This window comes from Helicoverpa armigera, chromosome 25 (assembly GCF_030705265.1).
Source record: "Helicoverpa armigera isolate CAAS_96S chromosome 25, ASM3070526v1, whole genome shotgun sequence".
Taxonomy (NCBI): domain Eukaryota; kingdom Metazoa; phylum Arthropoda; class Insecta; order Lepidoptera; family Noctuidae; genus Helicoverpa; species Helicoverpa armigera.
The window spans coordinates 2,856,532-2,883,971 of NC_087144.1; the positions used below are offsets into that span (position 1 = coordinate 2,856,532).

Here is a 27,440-nt window from a genome sequence, read left to right on the forward strand (position 1 = left end):
GCTCAATTACACCCAGTCGCAATTTACAAGAATTTTCACTCCTCAACAGTATTATTCACACGAAAATAAATTAATAGTTTAAGAAAACTTTAGAAAAACACGCTTTTATAAATACATGTTAAAAATGCCCAAAGGTCATTATGAGACTTCTAACAAGTCCAAACACAGCTATGATACGATATTCCATCATGAAGTTCCAGTTCATATCTTCCGTCTCTATCATCAGACCAGTACGATAGTACCATATTATAATATTGCCATCAGAACTACTAAAAATGCCAATTTTCAAGTCACTACGCTTCTTCGAAAATGGTTGGTGTAGCCAAAAATGAAATACACCAGTTGAGTGACGTTTTCATGTATACGTACATAATGTATGTGCTGCTTTCCTGATCTTAAAAATGGGTATTTATATTTGTCAAAGTTTGTTGTTGGCCAAGCCTCTTGAGAACCCGATTCTTGGACTTTACCATATAAACTTGTCAGTCATGTATTGCCTTTAAACCATATAAATGTATATGTCACACATGTGTCATGCCGTTAAGCATGTTAAAAACACTGTTGTTCAGCCATCCCTGAGCAAGGTCGGTCGTCAGGCATGATCTCCGGCGGCGGCCAGTGCCTCCCTGTTCTCGTAAGCCCAGAAGCCGTGCAGCTCCAGCAGTATGGAGACTGCAGTGTGACCATGCCCACTCCTCACCAGGTCTGCCAGCGTGATGCGGGACGGCTCTGAGGGTCTGATCATGTCGAAGATCTCATCTTTCACGTCGTCGAAGTTCACTGGTTCCGCGCCGTGGGCTATCATTTGTTCTTGAATTGCCTGGGGAAGAAAGAAAGTTGATTTGCTCTTTCAAAAAAAAAATATAAGGGACAATCGTTTCTAAGGCTTTTTGAAGCTGGCAAGTTAAGTAAATTTGACATGCTTAGGAGAATTCGTAGAAAGATTCACGTTATTTCTGACCTTTGAAAGGCATTTGATTACATTGACCATGATTCGCTTGCTCGGTCATTAGATAAGATATTATATAATTTATGGTGAAGCAAGTAATTAATATTAAACTTGTCAAATACGTAACAAAAAGTAGACATTTCTATCCCAACTTCTCGAGGGACCGTAGTCAAAATGGGAGTGCCTCAAGGCTCAATACTGAGCCCCTTCCTCAGCAGCAGCTGTTTCCAAGCATATAGTTTAGTTACCACTATATTTATTACTAAAATAGTATCGATGAATATCGTGCTTATTTCTAACCAGTGGGTCTATGTGTCCCATACATATTACATACTTCAACTTACCTTAAAGAAATAATTAAGCGTGAACGCATCGAGGTACCCCACGCAGTTAATATCTAACACTCTGAAGAGATACGCCAGTGCTGCCGGCTGTTTCCTATTCTCTAACGCTAGTACTAGGTCTAGGTAAGTCTTGTAATCCATCTCGCCGTCGTAGGTAAGGCACTGTTGGAAGACGCGTTGGAGGAACGCGCGGGTTAATGTGCCTGAGCCGTAGCTGAAAAAAGACAATACAATAAGTATTAATAAAGTCATAAACATAAAATATAGGCATAGAATGCATGATTAGTATTTTGAATTTAAATTTTGAAATAGTTCAGATTCCGAAATTTAAGGGTGGACTTTAATTCACTATACATATTTTTACTACATTTTACTTCATTGTGATTTGAGTCACATAAATCCTAATTTTACTTAAGCAACATACGATTCACGTTCGACTCGATTCGACTGAGATCCAATCCCGACTCGATTACGATTGAAGCGTATGTGGCATTCCGCTATTTTTTCTTTGAAATAAACGTTTTTATCCTTTTCTGTCATTCAATAATGAATCATTTTGTCTGCAAATGATTAACTATTGCAATATGATTGCAGATCCCTGAGACAGACAGACAGACAGACAAAAATCACCAAAATAGCAGACCAATCGCAAACCAAAAAAAATTGAATGTCGTTGGAATACGATTGGTCTTATATTAGTAGCAGAATGCCCGATATGGTTAAAACTGCTATTGCGATCATATTGCGAGTCGATTTCTATTCGATTTTGACATTATTAACTTAGGAGAATCGGGCCCCAGTAGATGGAGAGAAACATGACATGAATGAAATGAGAGAGTAGAAAGATGATATGAATAAGATAGACAGAGAGGTCTTACCTAGCCAACTCGTTAATGCTGAGCATGCCATTATGGTCTCTATCCAGGTTGAGGTACTGTCCGTACACCCGCAGCGCTGACGCCGCGCTGAACCAGTTCTGTTCTTGTAACTCCATTGGTAAGTCTTCTTCTCTTAGCTGAGGAATAATGTGATGTAGGTTATTTTATTTAAACTTCTTCACAAAATAAAAAAATATTGGGTTAGCAAGAAAAGATTCTTTGTATGAGTGAAGATAAAGATACTTTATTTTGTAAAAACATGGTACAAAGCACAGGTGTTACAGTAAGTAGTGTCAAATTCACTTTATATAAAAAAGAAAATTCTGTGAGTATTGAGTGAGTGAATTTGTTATTAGAATGTATGTAAAAATTTGAGTTTTAAAACGAACAGGGAACTTGGTGGTTAAATTCCTAAGTGAAAAATTCTGTAGGTGATCTTTGTTATTCCTGTGGTAAAAATTATGTCCAAATATTGGAGTACAGAAGACTATTCGTTTTTATATTTAAGACAATGTCCTGTTTCTTAACCTAATAAAGAACAATATACAATTCTGCCTCTTACCTCTAACAAATCATCAAGGAACGAACAGGACAGCACATCCCGTATCCTGACCCTCCCCACCCTCAGAGGATCGAGGAAGAACAGGAACTTCCTCGCAGCAGTGCACACGTAGAACGAACTGAATGATGAGTCTAAGCCGTCGAGAGCTGCGAGGGATGGTACTAACTCGGCTATGTAGCTTTCTAGATCCTGTAGAAAATAAAAACATTTAGGATTATGAAGATGTTGCTTTTACTTTGAAGTACTGAGGAGTAGTTCTAACTTGCTATTAACTTATTGTTCTCAATTACAGGTATATTCCATGTGGTCAGGTATTTTACTAAAAGTATTGGGTTTCCTGGGTAACTGTTTTGAGGATGTCAGATAAGTAGTTGTGACATGTGAAACACTGGTTCTCAGCTGCATCGAGTTACACCGGAAGGCAACCCCAACAATGTTGGGAAAAGGCTCGGCAGATGATGACTTTACTTGAGGTAAACAGTTTAGTTAGATATAGCTTTTTATTATAATAGTAAAGCAATAACCATTAATTTATTTATTTACAATTTTTTAAGCAGTCAATTATTTGTTCAGTACCTATGCATCTGTGTAAAAAATTCTATCTAGATTGTTTACCATAAGTTAAGCACCTACTCAAATTAAGTATAGCTATAAACTAAACTACTCACATGTTCAGTCAAATATCCCTGTCCAGTAACATCATACAGCGACAGACCGATCCTGGTCTGCTGCAGCCACACTCTCCTCATGACGTAGTTAAACAGTGAGACGGCTCGCACTCGTCCCACTCCACCTTCAGCCGCTTGGAGACGACCGAACACTTCCGCTGTGAAATATGGCCTGTAAAATGTAATAAAACCAGATTTAACTTTTTTCATTGATTTATATGTATATTTCTTTTCATTATTACTTGTTATATGTTACATTATGATCATTATATATAAGACTTTCTAGAATATTTAATTCCTTTTTTTTCCAAAAAGTATTTCTTTTCTTTTTATTTGCAGCATGCAGCAGCATGATGAGTATGGGCGGTTCATAGTCAATTAGGGAGGCCTAGTCTAGCAGTGGACGTTTATTGGCATAATAACGGCTTTAAAACTAAAAATGTTATCTGATATTGCTCATTTTAATTAAAATCCATTAAGAAGTTTTTGCATAAAGTAGTAACAGCAATAAGTTTGTAGTGTGATGATATCTATCTTATTTTATCTTGGGCATATTTCACAAACTAAAGCATAATCTTGTTAAAACACAAACTTACTTATACTTAGGCCCCGCTTCGTCCCTAATCTTCTTAAACTGAAAGTAATCTATAATGAGCTCATCATTATTTGTCACGGTTGTATTTCCATTACTCTTCTCAAGCAAACTCCATAGATGTTTCAATTCACTGTTATCAAGCAATTCTTTGCTTTTCTTCTGTAAGAACTGAGCTCTCGTCTCTTCTCGTAACTTCTGGGCGAGTGTGTCATCAGGGCGTGGTAGCTTGAAGTAGAATTTTGGTATGTTTTTGTACGATTGCTCATTACCGGCTAGTTTGGGCTTGTAAAGCTGTTTGAATGTGTCAACTTCTAGTTTTATGCTTTCTTCTTTTGTTATGCTTGTGCCAGTTTCTGTAAGATTTTCATTATTCACAAATCAATTTATAAGATATTTTAGAAGCAAGTAGAGTAGTTCAGACATAAAACTGTATCTATAAAGCATGTTATTCTCCTTCAAATTCTTTTTTAGGCCTATGTTTTCTTGATAAGTAGCAGTAATGACCTACTAATTCCTCTAATCTAAAAGGTGCACATTACAAATCTTGCAACTATACGTCTCTTTCAAATACCTAAAGAAATAATTTTGGTGTCTAGTTGAACTGTTTATGTTACAAAATCTTTTTCGAAAATATAGCACAAAATTATTATGTAAACAGTGATATGGCTTAAAAATTCTACGCTAAAGAAAAAATATATTCTTAAGTAACATTTTTTAATACATACCATCCAATTTTTTTATATATTTCCTGAGTTTGTCTTTCAGTTTGTTATTAAGTTTTATCTGTTTGTCATCCACTGGTTTTTGTTCCGTACTTGTATTATTGTTAGCAGTGTCTTCATTCTTTGGGTCTGTTTTAGTTTCAGACATTATTTTAAGTAATAACTCTGCAATGTTATTTCGTAAACTGTATTTTATTTACGTGATTTTTAGCAAGTGTTGTTGTCATGGAGACTCAATGACAGATTGAAATGTTTCTCATTCTACGCTAGTCGATTTGAACGTATTCAAATGTTTGTTAAAAACCACAATGTAAAATAAAGCTGTTAAGTATTTGAGATTAACATAATGTATAGGAAAGTAGTAAGAATATATGAAGCAATTTACATGAAGACATTGGTATAAAATACTGCTTGAACTGCACGTTACATTTTGAGGAATTATATTTCTCAAACAAAGCGTGCAATGAAACGTAATACAGTTGTGACTATTCGACACTAGATGGCAGTGTACAAGTTTACGCTATTTGCCGCTAGAGGCGCTGTTTACGAATACAGCTCGTTGATGTCTTTTGTATGAAGCAAACTAAATTCATAGTTCCAAGTCCATTTTCCTGACTTACCCATTTTTTCTATTAATTTTGGGCAAAGGCATTTTATATGTGGAGGACCTGTGTCACCTCAGTGAAATGATGGAATTAATCACGATTAACATCGCTGAATCTACATTTAATCTATACGCTTTTCCTTCCCCGATATAATTTTGTAAATTCACATAGAAACTTGTCTAGATTTTTATTTTTCACATATTCGTAATAAAATATAATAAATCATGATTATTCCAGTAACCATATACCTAATATGAATATTCTTCAGTAGGTAATGAATATTGTCACATCGGCCACAAATTGTGGTTGATTTTCCAATTTGCAGCGCAATATAACACCGTGATGCACTTGTAAGTGAAACCTATATATTGATGGAAACACTGATCTAGAGTTTATAGAACTGACTGACAATTTAGTTTTAAATAACGGGAATCTAGTTTGAACAGTGTTATCTGAGAGACAATTTCCGTATTCTGATAAAGCCCGTAATATAATCCAATAGAGCTGTTCTGAAATCGTACAGACCGAATTAATGTTCGTACATGACATACTTACACATAATAATTTATGTCACGTCTATATTATTAGCATATGATAATTTAACATAATTATTGTACGAATGTTTTATTATAAGTGCCAACCATCTCTGTATTGACAAAAAATCATGACTTTCATGTTGATCAGTTCTGAGTCCTTTTAAATTATCGCTTATATTACCGTTAAACTAATGTACCTAATTGATAATTTAACTCTTCTAGAGTAAGAACTTTACATCTATGTTTTATGAAGGCGTTAGTAAAAGCCAGTGGTTTAATATCGAACACTTTCGTTGGCGCATGCGCGGGTTTCACTTAGTGGCGTTACTTACCTCCTTATACTTGATAGAGAATCTTTACAATGCTAATTTAACTCGTTTTTCAAACTCAGCCCTCAATAATTCGTCGTTCGATAGTTGTTCCGATATTTCGTTGTTTTGAAGTCAATCAAACTTTATAGGCACTTATTGGTACTTTAAAAAAGAACGTGAAAATTCATAGTAAAGAGTTTTCTTAAAACAACTAAAGTTTATGTTGCCCCGTAACAGAAGCACTAAATAACCAGCTTATTAAGGTATCAACATTACTCACTTTTCACTCAACACAAGCGTAAGCAAACATAATAATGATGACATAACTCACACACTTACTTAGAGCGTATAGCTATCCGGAGCCGTCATGAACAGAAATCTGTTTACGAAAACGTCTGCCAATCTCGATAGACGAGGCATCATTTTTGATCACATAGTTGTAAATATCATCATCTCCCGAGCCTTTTCCCAACTGTGTTAGGGTAGGCTTCCAGTCTAACCAGATGTAGCTGAGCACCAGTTTGTTACGTGGAGCGACAACCAGATATGTCATGGTAAAACTGGTTGTTAGACCTTCTAGCTTAAAAGCCATCATTACACATTACGGGTGTAACGACTGCCAAGGATGTTCAAGTGACAGCCGGGACCTACCAATGTATCGTGACTTCCTAAACACGGAGGAACTCGCAATGATAAAATGGCCACTCATTTTACGGACCAATTGCGCCAAGACCTCACGCACGTTTGATGCTAGGGGCTGTTACTAAAATTGACTAACACAAGCATAAACTTAATGCACACATGTTCCTGTAATAATAGCTGTGTTTGTGATATATAAATAAATGTAGATTAGATACGAGTATGAGCTCTCGTACCTCTGACGAGGCGTCTCCAGTTGGTTAGATTGTCTAAGCACTTATCACACAGTTCTGGTTTTTCATGAATATTCTTCATAATTTCACGTTATTTAACTAGTTACATATCGCACTGTATATAACGGTTATGTAATGTTGCAGTGTTTTACGTTTTTTTTTTATAATTATAGTGAAGTATTCGTGTGAGTAGTGACAGTATGTATGCGGATTATGGGGGACAATTCTTAGTTGTTAATTCAGTAGTTTTTATGGCTACTAAGATGTTACCTATGTATATCTAGAATTTTGATGTAAAAAAATCATAATTTATAAATATGTAATTTTATTGGCTTAACGAATAACAAAACTTGGCTTAAAAATCACCCCTTTTAAAACGTCATCAAAAGATCACATAAATAGCACGTCTTCTAATGTCATTAAACTACATTAGGCTTAGCTTCAGATAGATACTGCTTAACCAATAAAGGATAAATCTTCGAAACGAGATGTAGCATGTAAATCCTGAAAACACCAGTCTTCTAAACACCCCAAACCATGGCACCACTACACACACGTTACAGAAATACGTTCAACCCGTGACGACTCGAAGCGCTTTCATTGTATAACAACATTAATGACTAAATAGAAAGCAACGCTCTGCTTTGTTTTTATAAACATTATTAGTAAAACACACATTATAATTATCTGCGAGGCGCTAAACACTTAATTTTGCTTGTGCTTATCTTTGTTGCGAAACGAATGAAAGAAAGAATATAGTGCGAAAGTGAATTTGTTTGCTTGCGGTAAAATGGCTGAACCAATTTCGTTTCTCGTCTGTTTTAATGACTGAATTCAATATTTTTAAATCATATTTTTGATTTTCATAAGGGCTTACTTTTACCTTTAATGAAAGGCTTTAAGGTAGTTTTAACTTATTTGTGTAATATTGCTTTTGCCAGGGTTTTTGAAATAGTTTGAAGAAACTAATCTTCGAAGAGTTTGAAGAAAGGATATACTAATCTTATTTGATTTTCACAAGGTTTTAAAAGGTGTTACAGTGGCTTTTTGCCTTTTTATTTCTTATTTTATTTCAACTCAGTAGACGGATGAGTGAGCATGTTGATAATATAAGTACTTATAGAGATCTGTTTCATGCGCTAAGGAGCACATGCTACCGTCAGGCCTGATTACACCCGGCTGGTGTCGAATTCCTGACTTGTTTGTATACTTAATCAGTTTATATGTATATAGAGAGAGACATAATAATAGAGACTTGAGGCTATATCTCTAGCGTATGTTACGAACGAAGAAAGCCAGGCTCTACTCATAGGAAGAGTGACTTTTATATCATTTAGTTTAAGGGACTTAAGTACGTATATCTAGTGTAATTATCACCTTAAAATTTAACATACGTAATAAAACAATATCCTAGACTCACTTAAGTTAACCCAACTACTATGTATTTAGTATTCCAGTTAAAGTCCTTTTAACTTAGCAGAATAATCGGCCAGTGTTAATTGACTATTAAACAACATAATAAATCCCTTGCTATAAGCAATTATGTCGGACTAATGCCAGTTCTACTATCCCGTCTAAACGACCAAGGACAATAACTGGTGACCCCAAACTGGTGACAACTAGACGAAAAACTTTTACTTATATTAAACGTTCTTACAAAGGGAAACAGTACTAGTTTATGTAAAGAAAATCTAATAGGAGATACAGATTATGGCAAAATATTACTTACATAATTTTATTTATCCGATAGCAATTTATTCATATGACAAAAGGCTAGGTAACGAAACGCAAGCGTAAACCGGACCATCCGCTGGGTGCGCGGCCTGCGCGGGAGCATACTCGCCGAACAAGTTTCCGCTCTCAAGCCACCAGTTATGCGTGAGACGCCGCGGGGTGAGGACGTACCGTCCGTTTAAGTACCACTTAATATCGCCGTGCGTTCGGAAACAGTGTTACACAATTGTGCCCAACGTTTTTTTGGCGTGAATTTGTAAAAAGGTTTTAATTGATAGCGCAGTGCCTCATGTTTCTCGTTGGATAAATGCACGGACCTCGCAGCGCTGATTTTCTAAAGGTAAGCGATTGTTACACGGCCGAGTTGAGAAGGGCTCTATTACTATAAGCTATTTTAGCGGTTCAAGTTCTTTTCGAAAGGGTTAGTCGGGTTTTGCAAGGCGGATCGCATTCTGCGACTAGGGACCATTTGTCAACAATTATTGAGCAATGTGAATTTGAATTTTGATAGAATTGTGACGCTAGTTTTGTAATTCTATTATGTGTAGTTCAGGCAATCTCTCCGGCCTTGGCTTGGAATGCTGGCTTCATTTGTGTGAATGTACTGTAAGTGGAGCTACTTCATCAGTTCAATTGGGTTTTATTTTGCGCTCAGGCGCAGCTTTCTTCGTACTTGTGCAATTCTCGTGAAGTTGAGATTTTTGTTCGTGAATTAATGTAGCTTGATTACTCACACGTCTGCAGCTCAGCGATTAAGCGGAACGATTAAGTGAATTGCGATGCTAAGATTGTTAAGTCACTCATTATGTAAAGAGGTTTATTATGCTCGGTTTATAAGTCTGTAGTATTCCGCCTGGATGGTGACAGGACACGATATATTTAGACCAGAAGTTAAAGCAGCTTTAATTTACGTAATGCTTGAAGTCTTGAAACTTTTAGGTCAATGTTATTCTCAAGATGTTGTGAACAATTAATTGTGTATAATTGCATGCAAAGTAAGTTCGGTCACGGAATTGTTATATCATCAAAACAATTATGAAAATTGTTTTGTGTTCCTATGTGTGGTAGTCAAACAAATGACTGGTAGAGCTGAGCAAAGGCGAGACTAACGTTACACATTTTATAGAGTTAACTGTGAGTGTTAAGTAGATAATAAACGTTTGTAAAGCTGTTAGAGACCAAGAAATAGTAAATACAAAATAATATGGATATACCTATATGTATATTAAATGACTCTACGTTAGATGCGGAAAATGTAGTTAGATATACCTATTAACTAGTTGAAATAACATAGGTAGTGGAATGACGTTTTTATACGTCTATGTTACATATTAACCGTGGAATTAGCTTAATGAATATTGAACATTAATTTCCTCTCACCACAGTCTTCTTGAAATTATTTTCCAATTTAAAAAAATATTTGGCTTTATGCCAACCTTTAAGTTTTCATCAAGAATTGCATTGATAAAGTTATCGGGACCACGAAACCACTCTATTGGTCTTAAAACGAGGTCTCATTATTCGATAGTTAAATTCACAAACCAGATTATGTTATTTCGACTCCACAAAGATACACAGTTCTTAAATCTGTTTCTGAATATACAACTTTACTGACATGAGTATAGAGTTCAAAATACTGTAACAGTGGTCATGAAAACTTCGTTTCATAATATTTGGGATTGTTAAGAAAAATATGCTTTTATAATAACTTCATTTTTGCAAATTGATATTACGTGCTTGACCAGATGTGTAAATGAAGTAACAAAAACATGTAATCATTGTAGCTTATGGTGGATTTATATTTCTGTATTTAAACAAAAATTGTCAAGTGTCCCAATAGTGAAAGAATTTTGACAATGAATTCAGTAGTTTTGGATCCTTAACAGAATGTACATAGGTTTACCTTGAGTTTGAGTTTGAATTTAATTCCTGAGATAGAGAATTCTAATAGACATAGACTGCTCGGCTCACATTTTAGGAACCCTCCAGATACGACACCCTAAACACTATAAATGAATGTATGTATGTATGCATGCAGGAACTAACTGTTTCCTAATACGAGCAGCTGGAAGTGAACTCATACACAAATTTATGAAGACAATCATGACTAGCTAAATATTCAGCTATCGAGCACGCTATGTGTTAACGCAGTGCTCGGTTCAGTCGCGTGCATCAAGGACAGAGAACACAGAATAAAGAGCTTTGAATTTGACTTTGACTAACTTAGGTTGACAAATATGTTATGGTCGGCATCCAGTCTAACAGGATGCAGCTGAGTATCGGTGTTTTACAAGGAGCGATTTCCTACCTGACCTCCTCAACCCAATACTTGCTAAGACTGGTATCAGACTTACTGGCTTCTGACCACCTGTAAAGATAGCCAAAGATGTTCAAATGTATGATGTGCAAAGGATTCAGGGATTAGATCAACAAAACAAAACTCTACTACAAAACAAAGCTCTTAGACTCGCAAGATGAAAAATATTATGTAAAAGATTCCAGGCAAAAATTGGATGAGTCAATCTGTAACCAAGTGATATTGTACAAGTTGAGAGAGGCCTATGCATAGGGTTTTTACTGAATAGGCATTGAAAGGAACTTTAAGCGTCATTTTTTCTCAGAATTTCGTCTGCAGTCTTTCTGAGTTTCTTAAGAGTATAAAATCGTAAGTCTGCCCCTTAACCGATTTTCTAATGAACATGCCTACTTGTGTGCATAACTTAAATTCAGTTAATAGAAATTACCCGCTCTACCACTCTTAACGATTGCATTGATTCACGACATAACCAATTCTTGTTATTGGTCAATCAAACAAGATAATTTCGCGTACATATGTAACGGTTAATAATTTCTTAGTAGTTATAATTAGTCATAAGACACGCGACCACGCCTAGCATATTTTTAAATTCATTCATAAATACATACTGCATTTTCTAGGAATTTGATCGGGAACATTAAATTGCAAATGTACTAGGGCGTCATAAAATTGGAGGATATAGTCGTAACATTATTCAATTTGATTTTCAAGGAATTGATTTTAGTTAGGTACTAGGTATTGGTAACCTAATTTTGTTCTGGTATTTTCTGAGAAGAACTGATTATAGGTAAAATTAGAGTTTGAAAAAATAAAAGGCTTTGGGAGGAACAGTGTATTAGGTCTTAAGTTTCGGTCATTAATCAATCTGCATCCTAATTTTTGAGGCAAAATGCAGTGGTAGATGCATTTTGAAAATACTTTTTAAATATTTCTGAAAGTTAGCTAACTATTCCTTTTGTAACTTTCTGCTCTTTGAGATTCCTAAAATAACTATTTGAAAACCGGATACTGATAGACAAAATAAAAGGTTACAATGAAATAAGAGCCTCCTCCTTTTTGGAAAGTGGGCTAAAATCACAACATTTATCGTTCATGTATTATTTTGATGATTATTATATAGCAAGAAGTAAATAAACGTCATTGTAGCAGATTTTAAAGTTCCGCGTGTTATTTTTATACTTGTAACACATTTAATGTTGTAATACAATGACGTCACATTTCTGGTAGCCATTTGCAATATTTTCCCACAGTTAGAGACATTATCTCCACGGTCATTCTTTGAGGAAAAATCTTCGGAATGGTCGACTGTTTGATCATTCCGATTTTGGTTGAGTGACTTTGACTGAAATTATGTTTCTATCTTTTGGATTATTGAAGAGATTTTTCAATCTGTAAACAGTTTTTTTTACTATATCAATAGTTCTGGGACCTAACATACTTAATACCTGTAAATAATTATATAATTATATACCGACATAATTATATACCTGTAAATAATTTTCAAAAACGATCCAAATTAGATATCAACGTGTTTCGATTTTCCACATTATATATTACACAAATGATGATACCAACCCAACTTTTTATCCATTCATACAAAATAACAACCAAATAAACAACCTGTCTAAATATTTCCACCAAATATCATCATCTAGAACATTACTGACACAATTACACAGAAAAAAAATAGTCGTAACTCAACGAGCGACATAATTGTATCAGCCCGACTAAGTCTTCCTTCTAAAAAACGAGCGAAGCATTAAGAAATATCGTGTGAAATAACATTACGTTTTCAATATTGCATGCTTTCCTGTAAGCAGTAAATCAAATGTATTTGAGTACTCGCAGACTGCAAACTTTTAGTCGGCCGATAGTTTGTTTGGGCTCGAGAATCAGTACGAAGATGAATGGCAGTACGCACATTACAAAGATCAAGTATTTGGCCGGTATCAGATTGACTATCATAGAACATCTTTGGCAGTCGTTACGGGTAGTCAGGAGCCAGTAAGTCTGACAACCTTACCAAGCCTTACCAAGAGATATTGGGTTACCCGGGTAACTGGGTTGAGGAATTCAGATAGGCAGTCGCTCCTTGTAAACACTGGTACTCAGCTGCATCTGGTTAGACTGGAAGCCGACCCCAACATAGTTGGGAAAAGGCTCGGGAGATGAGACCGACTGAAAACTTCGATTGGACTCAAGAGTGTCCTTAAAAAAAAAATTGCTGAACATTGGGTCAAGTGTCGGCCGACTGTTTAGTGTATATGTGTACTTTAAGTCAAATGTATTAAAGCGACCTCGTTGCATCCTGTTACGTGCAACCGTTTCTAGGTTAGAAACGCCTAGAAATTGTTCGGCGCTTACGACTTTTTACAAAAGTTTTAAATAATAAAAAAATTGTGAATGTAGTTTTTAAATATTGTTGTTAATTATTAATTGTATTGTTGTATTTTGTCTTAGTGTTGTTTGTTTATTATTTGAGTGGAGGATTAGTGAGATTTTTATGGATTAAAAAAGTAATGAACGTGATCGAGAACTGACGTGGATGTTGGTCAAATATGTTTCTGCGAAATCATGTTAAACGTAAACAAATATAAAATTAATAAAGTAAACAAAAACAGTCATATGTTGTAACTATGCAAATAAAATTGCCGATAAACTCGAATCTACATAACATTATAACGTAAGCATAAGAAATTATGCAATTCCAGTATTCGTGATATCATTCAAACTAGCTTACATTCAGTTTCGTGCATGTCTGTTTGTTTTGCTGTAAGAAACTGCTGCAGCGTTTGTGATGCAACTTTTGTAATAAAAACGTGTTATGTTCTCCTTCATCGATTTACTTCAGTTAGTTCTAAGGCAAGGAATTTTGTTCGATACGCACGTCTGGTAATTATTGGGGATTCCCAATATGATTTTTGGTGAAGGAAACATGCTTGATTTTTGGCTATTCACCTTTTGGCGATAAGTTTGACCACCTATTGAAAACGGAGGGAGCATCGGAGAGCACGTAAAAGTCAGTCCTGCGCCTGATCTCTCTCCGGTGGTGTCGGATTGTCGTCCCATCGGGCGCAGAGAGTGAAGGAATAGTGAGTGCACATGTGTCTGCGCAAATGCTTGTGCACCATAATATGTCCTGTGCAGCTGGCTGATCTCCTTACATGAGAACATCATCATCATAGAAATTATTTACAAACGTGAGAGAGGCGTGAAAAATGTATAAAATTAAATATCTGTTCGTAACAAGTCTAACATCAATAAAGAACTAGTTTCGTCTAAAAATATTATCCAAATAAAAGATGCTACAATATTATACAACATCATTTGTTTTATTGACAGCAAAAATCGTGAAATTCCAGTTTTTTTTTCTATTCGTATCGAGTTCAGTGAACTCTGCTAGTTGAATTATGAACTGTTTAGTTTTTTTTTGTAATTAGGTAATCTAGTGGATAGTTAAAACATTGTTTGAGTTTAGTAGTTAAGTAGTTATGTTAATTGGTTCAACTAATAGTTTGTTAAGAAGGTCTTGTGTTCAAGTAATGACGACGCATGAATTTGTCAGGGTTTTTCTAATATATGTTAGTTATGGACCAAAGGTACCTTCTTGTTACTTTTATGACCAAAACTCAAAAGGAGCCTAGTAAAATTCTATTTTTTTTAATGCGTTATTAGTTAAATTATTTATTACTTCGTAGTATCGATAGTTTATCTTTTATATGACGCTCTTCAGCTTATGAGTTGTAGCCTATGGACAGGAGCGCGGTGGTTTTTTTTTAAAAATGGAACTATTGAGTTCCAGAAGTTTCTATGACTGGAAATCATCAAATGACACTCCCTCACGCTGCTAACCCACAGCGGGAGGGGCCCGCTGTGGGTTAGCAGCGTGAGGGAGTGTCAGACTCTTACTGACTAAAACCCATCATGTTCCTTCTTAAGCCCTTTATTTACCAGGTCCGTGGTAACTCATTCGAACAATCCCGCAGCCCCGGCTACCTCTAGTTGGCCTTTGGTGGGCGTTACAGCATTCATAATATAAAGCTTAACACTTTAGTCTAGCGAAACCTACTTACTATAACCGAGCATAGAAAACGGTTCTCAAAATTATGTTCTGTCATCAATATTGACGGTAACTGTGTTTCATAGCTTTGAAACTAAGTTTATGACTTCAAGTTGAGAGTTATACTTGGGTTTTATTGCTGTACAAATATGTGGTAGCAGAAGGTTTACTATGTAACAGAATCTAGAATATAATACTTATTGCCAGGGATTGGATTTGTTAAAATTAACCCTGTAGAAAAAAGTGCTGGAGTGGAGACCACGGCAAGCACTAGAAAGCGCAGCGTATGACGTCCACCAACAAGGTGGACAGACGATCTTATAAAGGTCGCTGGAAGACGCTGGATGCAGGTCGTCTCCAACAGGTATCTGTGGAGATCTAAGGGGGAGACCTACGTTCAGCAGTGGACGTCCTATGGCTGAGATGATGATGATGATGAACCCTGTACTCTTGAGAAATTGGAGGAGGGTCATAGTGTTAGAGTACCTGCAATTTGCAGACAAACAGTCGGCCGACAGTTCACTGGATAGTTGGCAATTGTTTTTAAAGAAAATTATATCCCCAACAATGACCAGTCCGTCTGTATGATACCGTCTTAATACCTGATCTCTGTAATGTATTATTCATACTGATTTATGAGTCCAAATAAACAACAAATCGGCGGACTGAAGGTTTGCAGTGTGCGGGTTATCTCAGAGTGCCACATGGAAAGTCTTCTACTTATGCATATTTCTAGGAGTGTAGAGTTTTGGTTCTACTGTAATCTGCCTATTCTGTACAAAAACACTTAGGCACAATGGAAATAAACGGATTTCCAGTAGAACCGAGTGTGGCGGAGATCTGTGCCAATGCTGTCTCGAGGTCACTGTAACAGAGTATGTTTGTGTGTCTGTTTGTAGTGACACGCATAATTGAAACAAATATTAAAAAGAGGGGTGGGGATTATAGAAAAATATAGTACCCACTACTATATATAGTAGTACATATATAGTACACAACTAAATATAGTACACACACACCAAAAATATGTTACTTTTTTTTCAGCAGTTTAAACTACTGCAAAAAAATATTTCATTGTGATACAGGCTATCTATATATCTGTATATTTATGAAATGATAACCAAGAGAATTAAAATGGTATAGATAGAGCTCGATAGAAAGAAGTTATGAGAAATTTTGTTGTTTCACAGCAGGAAACTTGTTTTTAGTGTCAATGAATTTATATTTAAATAAACCGCGTCACCATGCCTGTCATTTTTATAGTTTAGTAACTTATTTATTGATATTAAGCCCATCTAATCGTCACGCTAGTAAAACCCAAATCAAAAAAACATAAAACCTTATGTAAATAATATTGATGGTATTTTCACGGGGATTATATACCTCTATACATATTCTAATGTCGTTTTCATTCGATATCGATTTTCAATTCCATATTAAAAATATTGGACTATCTTTTTAGCGGCAGTTTTCATTACAAAAAAAAAACCGGCCAAGTGCGAGTCGGACTCGTGCACGAAGGGTTCCGTAAATTACAGTTAAATCAACCTATCTCAAAAACTATAAGAGATACTTTGATCAAACCAAAAATCGTTGAAAGAGTTAATTAGCATGCATCACCTCTATTTTTTTTAGAATTTTATACCCCGTAGTTATAAAAATAGAGGGGGGGGGGGACATACTTTTTACGACTTTGAGAGCTGATATCTCAAAAACCGTTCACTTTAAGAAAAATGTTTTTTAGAAAACTTTATATCATTTTAAAAGACCTTTCCATTGATACCCCACACGGGTATGTACATCGAAAAAAAAAATTTCATCCCTCAGTTACATGTATGGGGGGCCCCACCCCCAATTCTTTTTTTTACTATTTAGTGTCATATTTTTGTAGCGGTTCATACAACACATATTCCCATCAAATTTCATCACTGTAGTACTTATAGTTTCCGAGTAAATCGGCTGTGACAGACGGACAGACGGACAGACGGACATGACGAAACTATAAGGGTTCCGTTTTTGCCATTTTGGCTACGGAACCCTAAAAACTCAGGTCCCAGAAATTTCTTAAACCGCTTGACACCATTGACATGTAATAATATTGCTTTACACAAATATTCACTATCAATATCATCATCTTACATTACAAAGTCTCAATCCAAAAGCATTCTTCAATACATACTTCCAATTATAGGTCCAATACACTGTGTGTCAAAATAAAAGGAACAAAAAAGTAAACAAACAAAGATTGCAAAACGCCGCGTACCTATAAAAGCAATTAAAGAACCCCAACGTTACAATATCAGGGGACTTGATAAATCTATCTTAAACAGCATCCTTGCAGACCTTATTAAATATAAATTATCTCTGTTTTAATATCAAAGAGCCCACGCGAACATTGAGCCAATCTATTGACTTTTTATTGTTGCCAGTTTCAATGTGGCGAGCGCTCGGAAATAAAACTACATGTATTTTAATCGTTTGTGCTAACAGATGCGTTTTAATTCGTTTTCTATGCTAATTTTCGAGCTAATATGAAGATGGGATGAGATTGTATACGTTGATATAGAAGTGGAGTGAACTTTGAGATATAAAGTATGATTTTCAATATACTTTTAAAAATACTAGGTATACAAAAAATCTCAAATTTCGCATATTTTATTAAGTAACATAATTAGAAGAATATTACACAATATTTATCAATAATAATTTTATTTCGATACATTTACGTTTCGTAACGAGTCGATATTTTTGAAAGTGAGTGTAACGAATTCCGCGAATTAAATTGACAAATACGTCGCAAGAAGTTACGCTGGGTTATAATTTTATGACATAGTCTTTATAAAAAAAAACGTATTTTGTTATTTTCTATTGAAATAAATGGGTAATTTGTTTTGTTCTGTTGGTCTATCGTGTGTCAAAAAATTCATAAATTAGTGTCATAGTAACGCAAAGACGTAAAACCTTGCCATAAAATACCAGTAATAAAATCATCATTAAATTGTTTCATATCATATCCATTTCTTATCAGCTACAACCACTGCCAACACTAAGTACTAAGAAAACATAAAAATCTAAGAGCTATTCTAAACCAGCAAAGTAAATAAGAAAATAAAAATAGAATCTCCTTACACCATCTTCGTTCTCTGCTACCCTAGTACTCTTAATTTATTCGCGACGGTCGCTTGTTTGAGAATGACATTATAATTTCTTTTTCCATTTATCTCATAACGTTTGGTGTTCATGCAAAGAGCTGGATGTTCTTTTGTTTTTATTTTTTTGCCTGAAGATGGCTCTGCATACATGCTAAGTTGAACCTAGGTAGGTTACCATGGAAACTCGATGGAGTTTGAAAAATGATAATTGGTAGTGAGTTTATTTTGATTACGTTACAAAGTCACAGGGGTCACAAAGTTATTAATAGTTTTTTTTTCTTAGAAATTCCTGATGGTGTAACTTCGCCAATTTCCAGTTTTAATACAAGTCAAGTTTGTTTAAATAATATACAATCACGTCAGGAAGACAATATGTATAAATATAAAGTACTCAAGCATCAACAGTACAACAATTATAATTATTATGCCTTGTCAAACAAAACATACTATACAATTAATTTTAAAACAAGCATGCAAACAGACTTTATAAACCAGCCCAATAATAAAGACAAGAACCCAAGAATACACTACATTTAAAAAACCAACAGCTCACTTTATCTTGATTCTCGATCGTCGGTACCGAAATTATCTCGATTTGCAATCGAGAACTCGTAGTAGGGCAATTTATTTTGCAGTAATTTAAAAAATCGATGTGTGGTTCGAGAGATAATTTTATGAGTACGCAATAAGATAATGTTTCAAAGTATCGGAATATCAGATCAACGTTTAATATCGGTTGATGCTAATAATATTGTAGTTTGTCCGCTGGGGTAATGAGAGTAAAATTGTGGGAATTTGTGCAAGTAACTTATTAGTGACAGTAATTTGAAATACATACATAGGTATTAATGGATTTTGCCGAGCTACTTTTCACTTTTCGATGAAACGACTACCCTTAGATAGAAGAGCTATTTCTCTTTTAATTTTTTAAATGTATTCGGCGTCTCTACATTACTTTTTCAATTTTTTCTTCTTTCGACGTAGATTTTTACACTCTGAAGATTTATGGCTATTGAAAGCCTACAGTGTTTTGATCTATTAGCATTTTTGCATAACTATTATATCTAAAATTACTTACACTACTGTTAACATTACTTCTAATAATTCTAAACTTAAACCTTTACAAGAAGACACCAGAACACAACAAATATCAAACAATCGAATACCAATCCTTTCAAATAAAATTCCAAAATTCCTTCCCAATTGATCCAACCCGAAACAAAAGACTATCTTTTTCAAAAAAATCCCCATACTTACATACTTACTTACAAGCCAATAGAAACAGCACGTCGAACGATTTCATGAGCATATACTTATGTGTCGTCTATTTTTCGAAGGCATCCATTAACGCAAAACGTTACGGCGTGTGTTGTGGTAATGTGCGCTTGAGGCGGTGTGACATTCCGGACCTAGCAGATGTGGTGCGCCACTAGGGAACGAGGTAAGAAGGTTCGGGGTGAAAAAATGCTGAAATTATGTCTAAAGACTCGATAAATGTAGTTTGTTTTATAAGACTTCTGTAAAAATGTTCAATCGTAAGTGTGTAAAACTAATCGTTTCTTGTCTTTAGGAACTATAATTCTTCTGTATATTTTGAAGATTCCTTGTGTCCCGTGGAAACTACTTCGCACAACCCGGTTAAAACTAGCTTATAGCTTTCCTTGATAAATGGACTATCTCAGGCCCCTTACTATCTACCGACATTGGAGAGGTGGTCACGCTGACGAAACAACTTAGCAACACTGAAATACTACTTTTTCAAATAAGACCTCGTAGTAGTTCCTCACTTTACCGCGAAACAAACCAACTATTCACCATTTAAGTGTGAGGGAGTGTCAGACTGTTACTGACTAAAATCCACCATGTTCCTTCTCAAGCCCTTTATGTACCAGGGTCGCGGTAACTCTTTCGAACAATCCCGCAGCCCAGGTCTTCTGCAACCTTTACTACACATTGTCCACATGCGCGCGCGCCACTCGTCTCGATCCAGAGTTTTTGCGCTCTAAACGGATAGCGTTTTGTTTGCTAAGGACCGTGTTTGTGCGATTGTATGGCCGCTATCTGAAGGAGGTTCCAATGGAATCTCAGTTATTAAGATCTCTTTATTGCTGGTACAATGGATTGGGACATTTATTTGGTCTTGCAGTTTGGCGAGTGTTAAAATCGAATCTATACTGTTGCCGCCATGTTTAATCTATTTATAGCTATGAAGTATAATGGTTGGTTTTTAATATTCTTCTTTTTGGTAAACGATGGTAAACGCTTTCCCAAAAAAGGAGGCTCTCAATTCGTCTGCGTACCTATGTATTTTCTTAATTTGTGTGGACATAGGTGACCAAAAACCAGTGTTAGGCAACCAATAATTAATTTAGTCTTATGCATCTAAATTATTATTAATTAGACTCGCTGTTTCATAAGTGGATTTGTAGCTGGAGTTTATGATTTACCTCGATTGTGCAATATTATTGGGTTTTCCACGTGGAAGGTGATTGTTTTTGATTGTTTCCTGTTTAGTAGCCATAATTATGACTTCCTATTAAGCGGTGCATTACTGACTGGTCAGATATGGATAAGTTTACCCTTTATTTTTCCCACATTAGATTATTATACGGTCCCACTCCCTTCCTCCCTTAATGTGTGACACTCCCACTACGGATGCAGCAGAAGGGAGTGTCACACATTTTCTGTCAAAACCTACAATGTAGGTATGTTGAGACCTAGTAGCTCTTACAAACAATCTCACATCTCCTTCAGATTTTCTTCCCTCCAAATACCTTTCTTCTATCGTAGAATAAATATGATCAAAATATAATTTCACCACTTATTGTGATTCTCCTTAAACCCCCGTAGAATTAACCAACAAAACTGAATCGTTGCGTGCTCGCGTGTATAAACTGTATACTTTATTCTGCACTGATGTGTATCAACATCGCTGGCTCGCGCAATGTATCGCATTACGGGTTAATTAGAAGAGCGATTTATTTCATTCAGATTAGCTTAAATAGGGCAGCAGAGTGTTAGCTGATGTTATCTGTGTAGCTTGATGATCGAGCTGCTGATTCGTTTGTTTTATTACTAGCTGTTGCACGCGGATTAAGCCGTGCCCCAGAGGATCAATTTTCCGGACTTGACTGGTTAAATTGGCCTGATAGTAACAAATCTGGCGACTTCTTATTGTTTAAAGAATTATCAAAATCCGTTCAGTTGATTCCAAGATTGAAAACTTTATGTCTTTACAATATTTATTAAGTATACAGATCTATGTAACCCAGCATTTTTATTCCCCCTAATTAGCGTGTTCAAACAAGCAAACATACAAACTCTTCAGCTAAGTACTTATATAAGAGATATAAGTTACATGCTTAAGACCCTTACATATCTCATATGTATACATATACATAGCTGACTAATAGCTTATATCTAGTATATAGACAGCAGTCTAATTCTGTAACTAATATTAAAACTGAATGCAAATGAATCCTCATTAGCAGAATGACGCGCAAGCGCACAGCGAACAATATGGCGAACTCAGAGAAAGTGTTTAATATCTAATGAGTGCCATACGCATGGTTACACGTGCTAGAAATGTAACGCTTGTGCGAGTGTGAGGGGGTAAGTAGAAATCCAGGTGATTAATAGCCATGGAGGACAAACTCATCATCATGTTTACGTACTCCGTGTTAATATCTGACTGGTTGTTTACCACGAGGGAACTTCTTACCGCAGCTGGATAAAAACTACCTAGTCTTTATCTTTTTTCAGGCTCTATACTTTTAAGTTTCAAATATTTCAATCAGATCTGTAGGTAATTTTCTCGGGAAAGTGCACAGATGGACAGATAGAGAGACAGAGTGATATCAAAATATAAGTAAGCTCATGTTTAATTATACATATACCTTGTTTGGTTGAATGCTAAACTCAGGCTTGATTAATTTATTTATTAAGGCTTACCAACTAACATAAATACAGACAATCTTAAAAATAAGCCAAACAACAGTTAGTGTATGCTCTTAAGTAAATACCAGTGTCAGATAGTCTAAGCGAAGTAGTTCGCGGTCAAAATTATTGACATAGCGACAAAACCAGCCCCAGAAAATCACATGATGACATGCCAACAATTTCAAATGCACCGGAAATTAAAACTTGTTATTTTAATTTGATAAATCCACATCTGCTTGCATAATGGCTTGAGACATTTCTTTTTTATTACCTCCTGCTTTGTGAAATATTATGAAATTGACTTCATTTGAATGATTCGGTAATTAACGCGATTTGATTTTGAAAAACAGAAGCAAGAATTATGTATTTTGATATTTCTTAAGTTATCTGAGAGTACATAATGAATTTTTTGCACACAGCTCTAATTATAAAAAGCTCAAGGCGAGAAGAGATACCTAATTGTGGATCTTGTGGTTTTATTTGACACTGGATCGAATTCTAGATAGAACAAATAGTTTATTCTGCAAATGCTGTGATCTCCCATAATTGGAGAAGCACAGAGAAATGTTCTTGTTGTAAAGGAAAGACAATGTAATTGTGTATTCTACGTTGAAGATCCTAAATAAATTAAATAAATAAATAAACACAAAGTTGTACACTTGTGGTGTGCACTTGGAGAGGCCTATGTCCAGCAGTGGACTGCGATAGGCTGATGATGATGATGAAAGTTGTACATAACATTGTAACATTTCGTACTATTAAATGAACAATAATTAATATAAAAGATCAGGCACCATGTTAGTCACCTTTAACAACTTCCCTGCCTTATTTACCTACCAGATATCATGTCTGTACCTTAGACAGTGTAATGCCCAAACACCAGTCTTTAAACAGAAATTAACCAACGTCCTTTTAAAAGGACAAAAAGAGAATCTAAGCGGATTCCAAAGCTGCCGTAATATGTTATTAAAAATACATCAATTAGACATTAGCAAACCTTCGGTCTGTTCGCGAATTTAAACGCTCGTTTGCTGTAACTGCGGTTAAACGAAGATTAATGAATACACTGAAATATATTCAGATTTGCTAATGTGCTGGAGGTAAATTAGCACTAGGAGAGGATAATATTTTATTAAAAAAATAATATAGAGCAGTATAAGTCTGGGTTAGTTGAAAAATCTTATTTTTTTGCAATTAAAAAATAACTATCACACTATTATTACTATCATCAGCCTTTCTATCATCCAAAGCTGATCACCTCCACCTCACCTCCTCTCAACCAAAGAAGGATTAGTATAAAAGTTTGAATATGTGGAATTTTATAAATCTTTGAGCTTCCATATACTACTATTTTTTTCCTATTTTTATCTGGGTGCAGGAAGTAGTTCCGGGGTAACGCGAGTAAAACCAAAAGCAATAGCAACTTTAAGCATGATTGTACATAGAAATATTTTATTGAATAAACCACCCACGTGTATCAAAATCATAGACAGCGTTACAGCTTTAAAAAAAGCCTTTTGTAATATCTATGCATTGTGCTCATTGTATTTTTCTAAGCAATATTGGCACGTGCTGTCTCAAAGCATCTGCCTGGAACATTACATCTGACAAACCAATTTCTACCTCCCGCCCTTTATATAAAGTTGAATTTAGTCTGAACAATTTTTGCAGATGCGTCGAATCAGCTGTTGAAGATAGCTATAGTAATTTGAGCTTAATTGTGATTACAATAAGGGTGGTTTTTGTAATGAATGTGTTATGATACGGTATGTTACGTTTATTGTGAGCTTTGAACATCTGCGTTGACCTTTAGGCCAGATGGCAATTTTTTTCAGGTAATGTTTGAGCACGTGATGTTAATCTGTTGCTTTGGGGATATATGATTTTCAAATTAAACAACGCAGAACATACTTAGGGACGTAAACTATCAAATGTTGCAAGAAAATAATAATTTGCATAACACTTACTGCATCCATAGATTTTGGTTATAAAAGCTTTTAATAAAATTTACGTGACAGCAAGTCAATTCAAATGACATATGTATGTACGGTAGACTGCACATCAGTGGTAACTGTCATGCACCTTAACTCAATAGTAATAAGTACGATTTTCCTATAAAACTGTTACCACTGACCTAAAGTTGACTGTACTTTGTTATTATATGATTAAATACATCTGGGCCCCGATTCTCCTAAGTTAATAATGTCAAAATCGAATAGAAATCGAATCGCAATATGATCGTAATAGCAGTTTTAACCATATCGGGCATTCTGCTACTAATAAAAGACCAATCGTATTCGATTGACATTTGATTGGTGTGCGATTGGTCTGCTATTTTGATGATTTTGCTCTATACGGTAGTTTGCTGTACAATCATTTTTCAATCGTAAATCATTTGCAGACAAAATGATTCATTATTGAATGACAGAAAAGGTTAAAAACGTTTATTTCAAAGAAAAAATAGCGGAATGCCACACACGCTTCAATCGTAATCGAGTCGGGATTGGATCTCAGTCGAATCGAGTCGAACGTCAATCGAAGGACGCTTAAGTAAAATTAGGAGAATCGGGCCCCTGTTAACCAGTTACCTATATGGTCTGTATTTTGTGTACTTTAAGAAGAGCCCTCAGAAGATAAGATCGCAACGAAAATACACCTTTCACCTAACAAAAACAGTTTTTTCTATGTAAAAAAAAAACAATTTAGTAAAACAAAGAGGCGGCATAGTAAAAGTAAATAGTTAGTGAGAAGTTTTATGTGATACCGTGGAACGACGCGTGCGCAGTGTGTGACTGGCGGCGCTTTTGATCGCTTCATCAAAAGAATTGGGGGTATGTGGTGTGATGGGAAAGCATTTCCAGAGACTGGTGGGTTGATGAAAATGATTTTTTTTGGTTTTAAGATGGGCTTCAGTTTGCAAAAATAAATAAGGGTACCACGTAGCGTAATTGAGTATATATGGGTAGAATATGGTACAGGGGCAGATCAAAAGATTTCGAGAAAAAAAAAAACATATAAAATGTGTCACCCGTTCCCCGAACAGATTGGAAACAAGGCAACAAGAAGTACCTATATTTTTCGACTAAGTCTAAAAACCTAATTGTTATTTGTGTCTACTGTAATAGTTTATTTTAGCGGCTCTACATTAGCTTGAATATATTCACACATGATATTAAATATACCGAACCATGAATTCCTACAGTATGTTCAATTTTAAGTACCTATGTTATCGTAAATTCGTGCGAACGTTGTCACGCTCTATTTGAGCCGATCGAAATTTGGATGCGTGCGCGCTTGAGCCACAGTCAATATTTGTGTAATATCGAATATTTCATCAATTGCACCTTTACTGTTGATAAAAATATTTGTGGTTATAAGCAGCTGTTTAAAAGATAGCTGTATAAGTGTGTTTGTTTTTGATACATTGCATTATTTTGTGGCAATGTGGTACTTCGTTGTAAAAGTGTAGTCTTGAGATGAGACGGAACTGGTTAAAGTAATAAGTCATTTTATTAATTTTTTTTGTAGTTTATTAAGTTTTAGGTCTCTATTTATTTTAGTTTAGTTTTAAGATTCTCTTTCATTCCTTTTGATATGCGGTGTTTACCTTCAAGTTATGTTTGCATTGTAGTTAATAATAATTTTTTTTAATTACTGTGAATGCTTTGATGTACAACATTGTTGGTAGACCTAAAAAATAAATAAATAAATAGATTGTCATTGTAGATTTTTTCACTCTTTACACGATGAGTTTCTTTCAGCCTACATAAAAGACGAAAAACTTTTAACTTATTTATTTACACTGTTATACAAACATAACTTGCATCACACTAGACTGAGGAGACTCACTTACTTAAGCCGTGTTTCCTCAAATTGAACATTGTGAATCATTTCGTCATTGTTTCAAAAATAACTACAAAACGCCTAAAAAGCGGAAAACTACACAATGGTGTCAAAGTCAGAGGTGCCGAATCTTGCGCAACTTCAGGTGTCAAAAACTTTTTTCTGAATGACATTCCCATTGAAAACTATTCATCGAATCGTCACGTGCGTAAATTTTATGGTAAATAGGTGGTACAAATTTATTTTTTGCCGTCAAAGAAACCGCGAACGATTTTTTTGAACCTTAACACTTAAGAAATAAGTGCTTAAATGAGTTCAATTTCGTGTGCCCACCGCAAACGTGTCTTTGGTAAGACGTTGACTTACAAAGTTGTGTTTGCCGTTTGTAGGACCTTATGTAGTTGATGTAGAGGTGTTTTTCGTTGAGCTTGGAATGGTTAGTGGTAAGTTCAATGAACCGAATCACAGCTAAGTAAATAAATAGGTGGCAGCACGTTTTAGATGCAAGTGTGAAAAAAACGCGATCTGTTTGCGGTACTCGGCTAGAGTTAGATAATTTAACTGTTAAAGGAGGAATGGGACGAAATTGCTGTTACAATGTAAGAGTACAAAGAAACTGTTAGTAAAGAAAATTGAAAATAATAGATCTAGGTTTTTACAAAGATTGTACAAAGAAGGCTTTTATTTACACTGATCTAGATAAAAAAATCGAGGAGCCATTGGTTCAGTTAAATAATATATAACACTTAAACAATCTTAATACCATGTGACTATTTCTTAAAATACTTATGCTTAGCTTTGCAAGCCGAAAGCTTGTATTACGTGGCGTTCAAACTTCCTAAACAGGCAAAATATGCACAATTAAAATTAGTTTTGACTGAAATAAAAGTTAACGCTACGTTAGTTCTTTTTCACACTTATTTAAAGCCTTATTAGACTCACCGGTTATCCAGACTTCGAGTGGGGAATTCCATAAGGAAAAACCCAATAATCCTACCAGACTAGCTTATACAGACCTGTCTATAAAATACAAATCATCGTCCTATTTTTTGCTTACACATTAAAATCGAGCAGTACCTCCTTCCAGCTCGTGGATAAGTAGGAACAGGTCTAAACAACATGTCAATCTATCATGGGGTTAAGCAATGCTTGAAACGATCAGTTCCTGGATGGGTGACCATTTATATCACGAGGAGTTCTTCTATGTTTTGGAAAGTACGGTTATTTGAACATCTCCCAGTCGTTGCGGTAGACAGAAGCCAGAAAGTCAAACAACCAGTCTTTGGCTTGCCTAGGTATCTTGGTTGAGAGGGTCAGATAAGGAGTCGCTCTGTGAAACTGGTACTGGTAGTG

At 35.3% G+C, this 27,440-nt stretch overlaps 2 protein-coding genes across 2 annotated transcripts in view; one reads left to right on the forward strand and one right to left on the reverse strand.

Moving 5' to 3' along the window:
- Positions 1-2: 2 nt before the first annotated feature.
- LOC110381729 (serine/threonine-protein phosphatase 2A regulatory subunit B'' subunit gamma) lies at positions 3-4,951 on the reverse strand. The gene is made up of 7 exons (XM_049845529.2): positions 4,722-4,951; positions 3,998-4,349; positions 3,402-3,573; positions 2,734-2,922; positions 2,172-2,308; positions 1,294-1,507; positions 3-820 (listed from the first exon to the last, which is right to left on the reverse strand). The coding sequence occupies exons 1-7, from the start codon at positions 4,864-4,866 to the stop codon at positions 593-595; spliced, it is 1,437 nt and encodes a 478-aa protein (XP_049701486.2). The 5' UTR covers positions 4,867-4,951; the 3' UTR covers positions 3-592.
- A 3,934-nt stretch (positions 4,952-8,885) lies between these two features.
- Positions 8,886-27,440, forward strand: part of LOC110379930 (uncharacterized) — a 123,017-nt gene continuing 104,462 nt past the window's right edge. Inside the window, exon 1 of the mRNA XM_049845499.2 lies at positions 8,886-9,116. The gene's annotated coding sequence lies outside the window, so the exon portion shown is untranslated. The remainder of the gene's footprint in view (positions 9,117-27,440) is intronic.

Excerpts from the sequence above, each read along its gene's own strand:
- LOC110381729 (XM_049845529.2), bottom strand. The coding sequence starts at position 4,866 with ATGTCTGAAACTAAAACAGACCCAAAGAATGAAGACACTGCTAACAAT. Across the intron at positions 2,309-2,733 it reads TCCTTGATGATTTGTTAGAG|CTAAGAGAAGAAGACTTACC; the intron begins GTAAGAGGCAGA and ends ATTATTCCTCAG. Across the intron at positions 821-1,293 it reads CGCTTAATTATTTCTTTAAG|GCAATTCAAGAACAAATGAT; the intron begins GTAAGTTGAAGT and ends TTTCTTCCCCAG.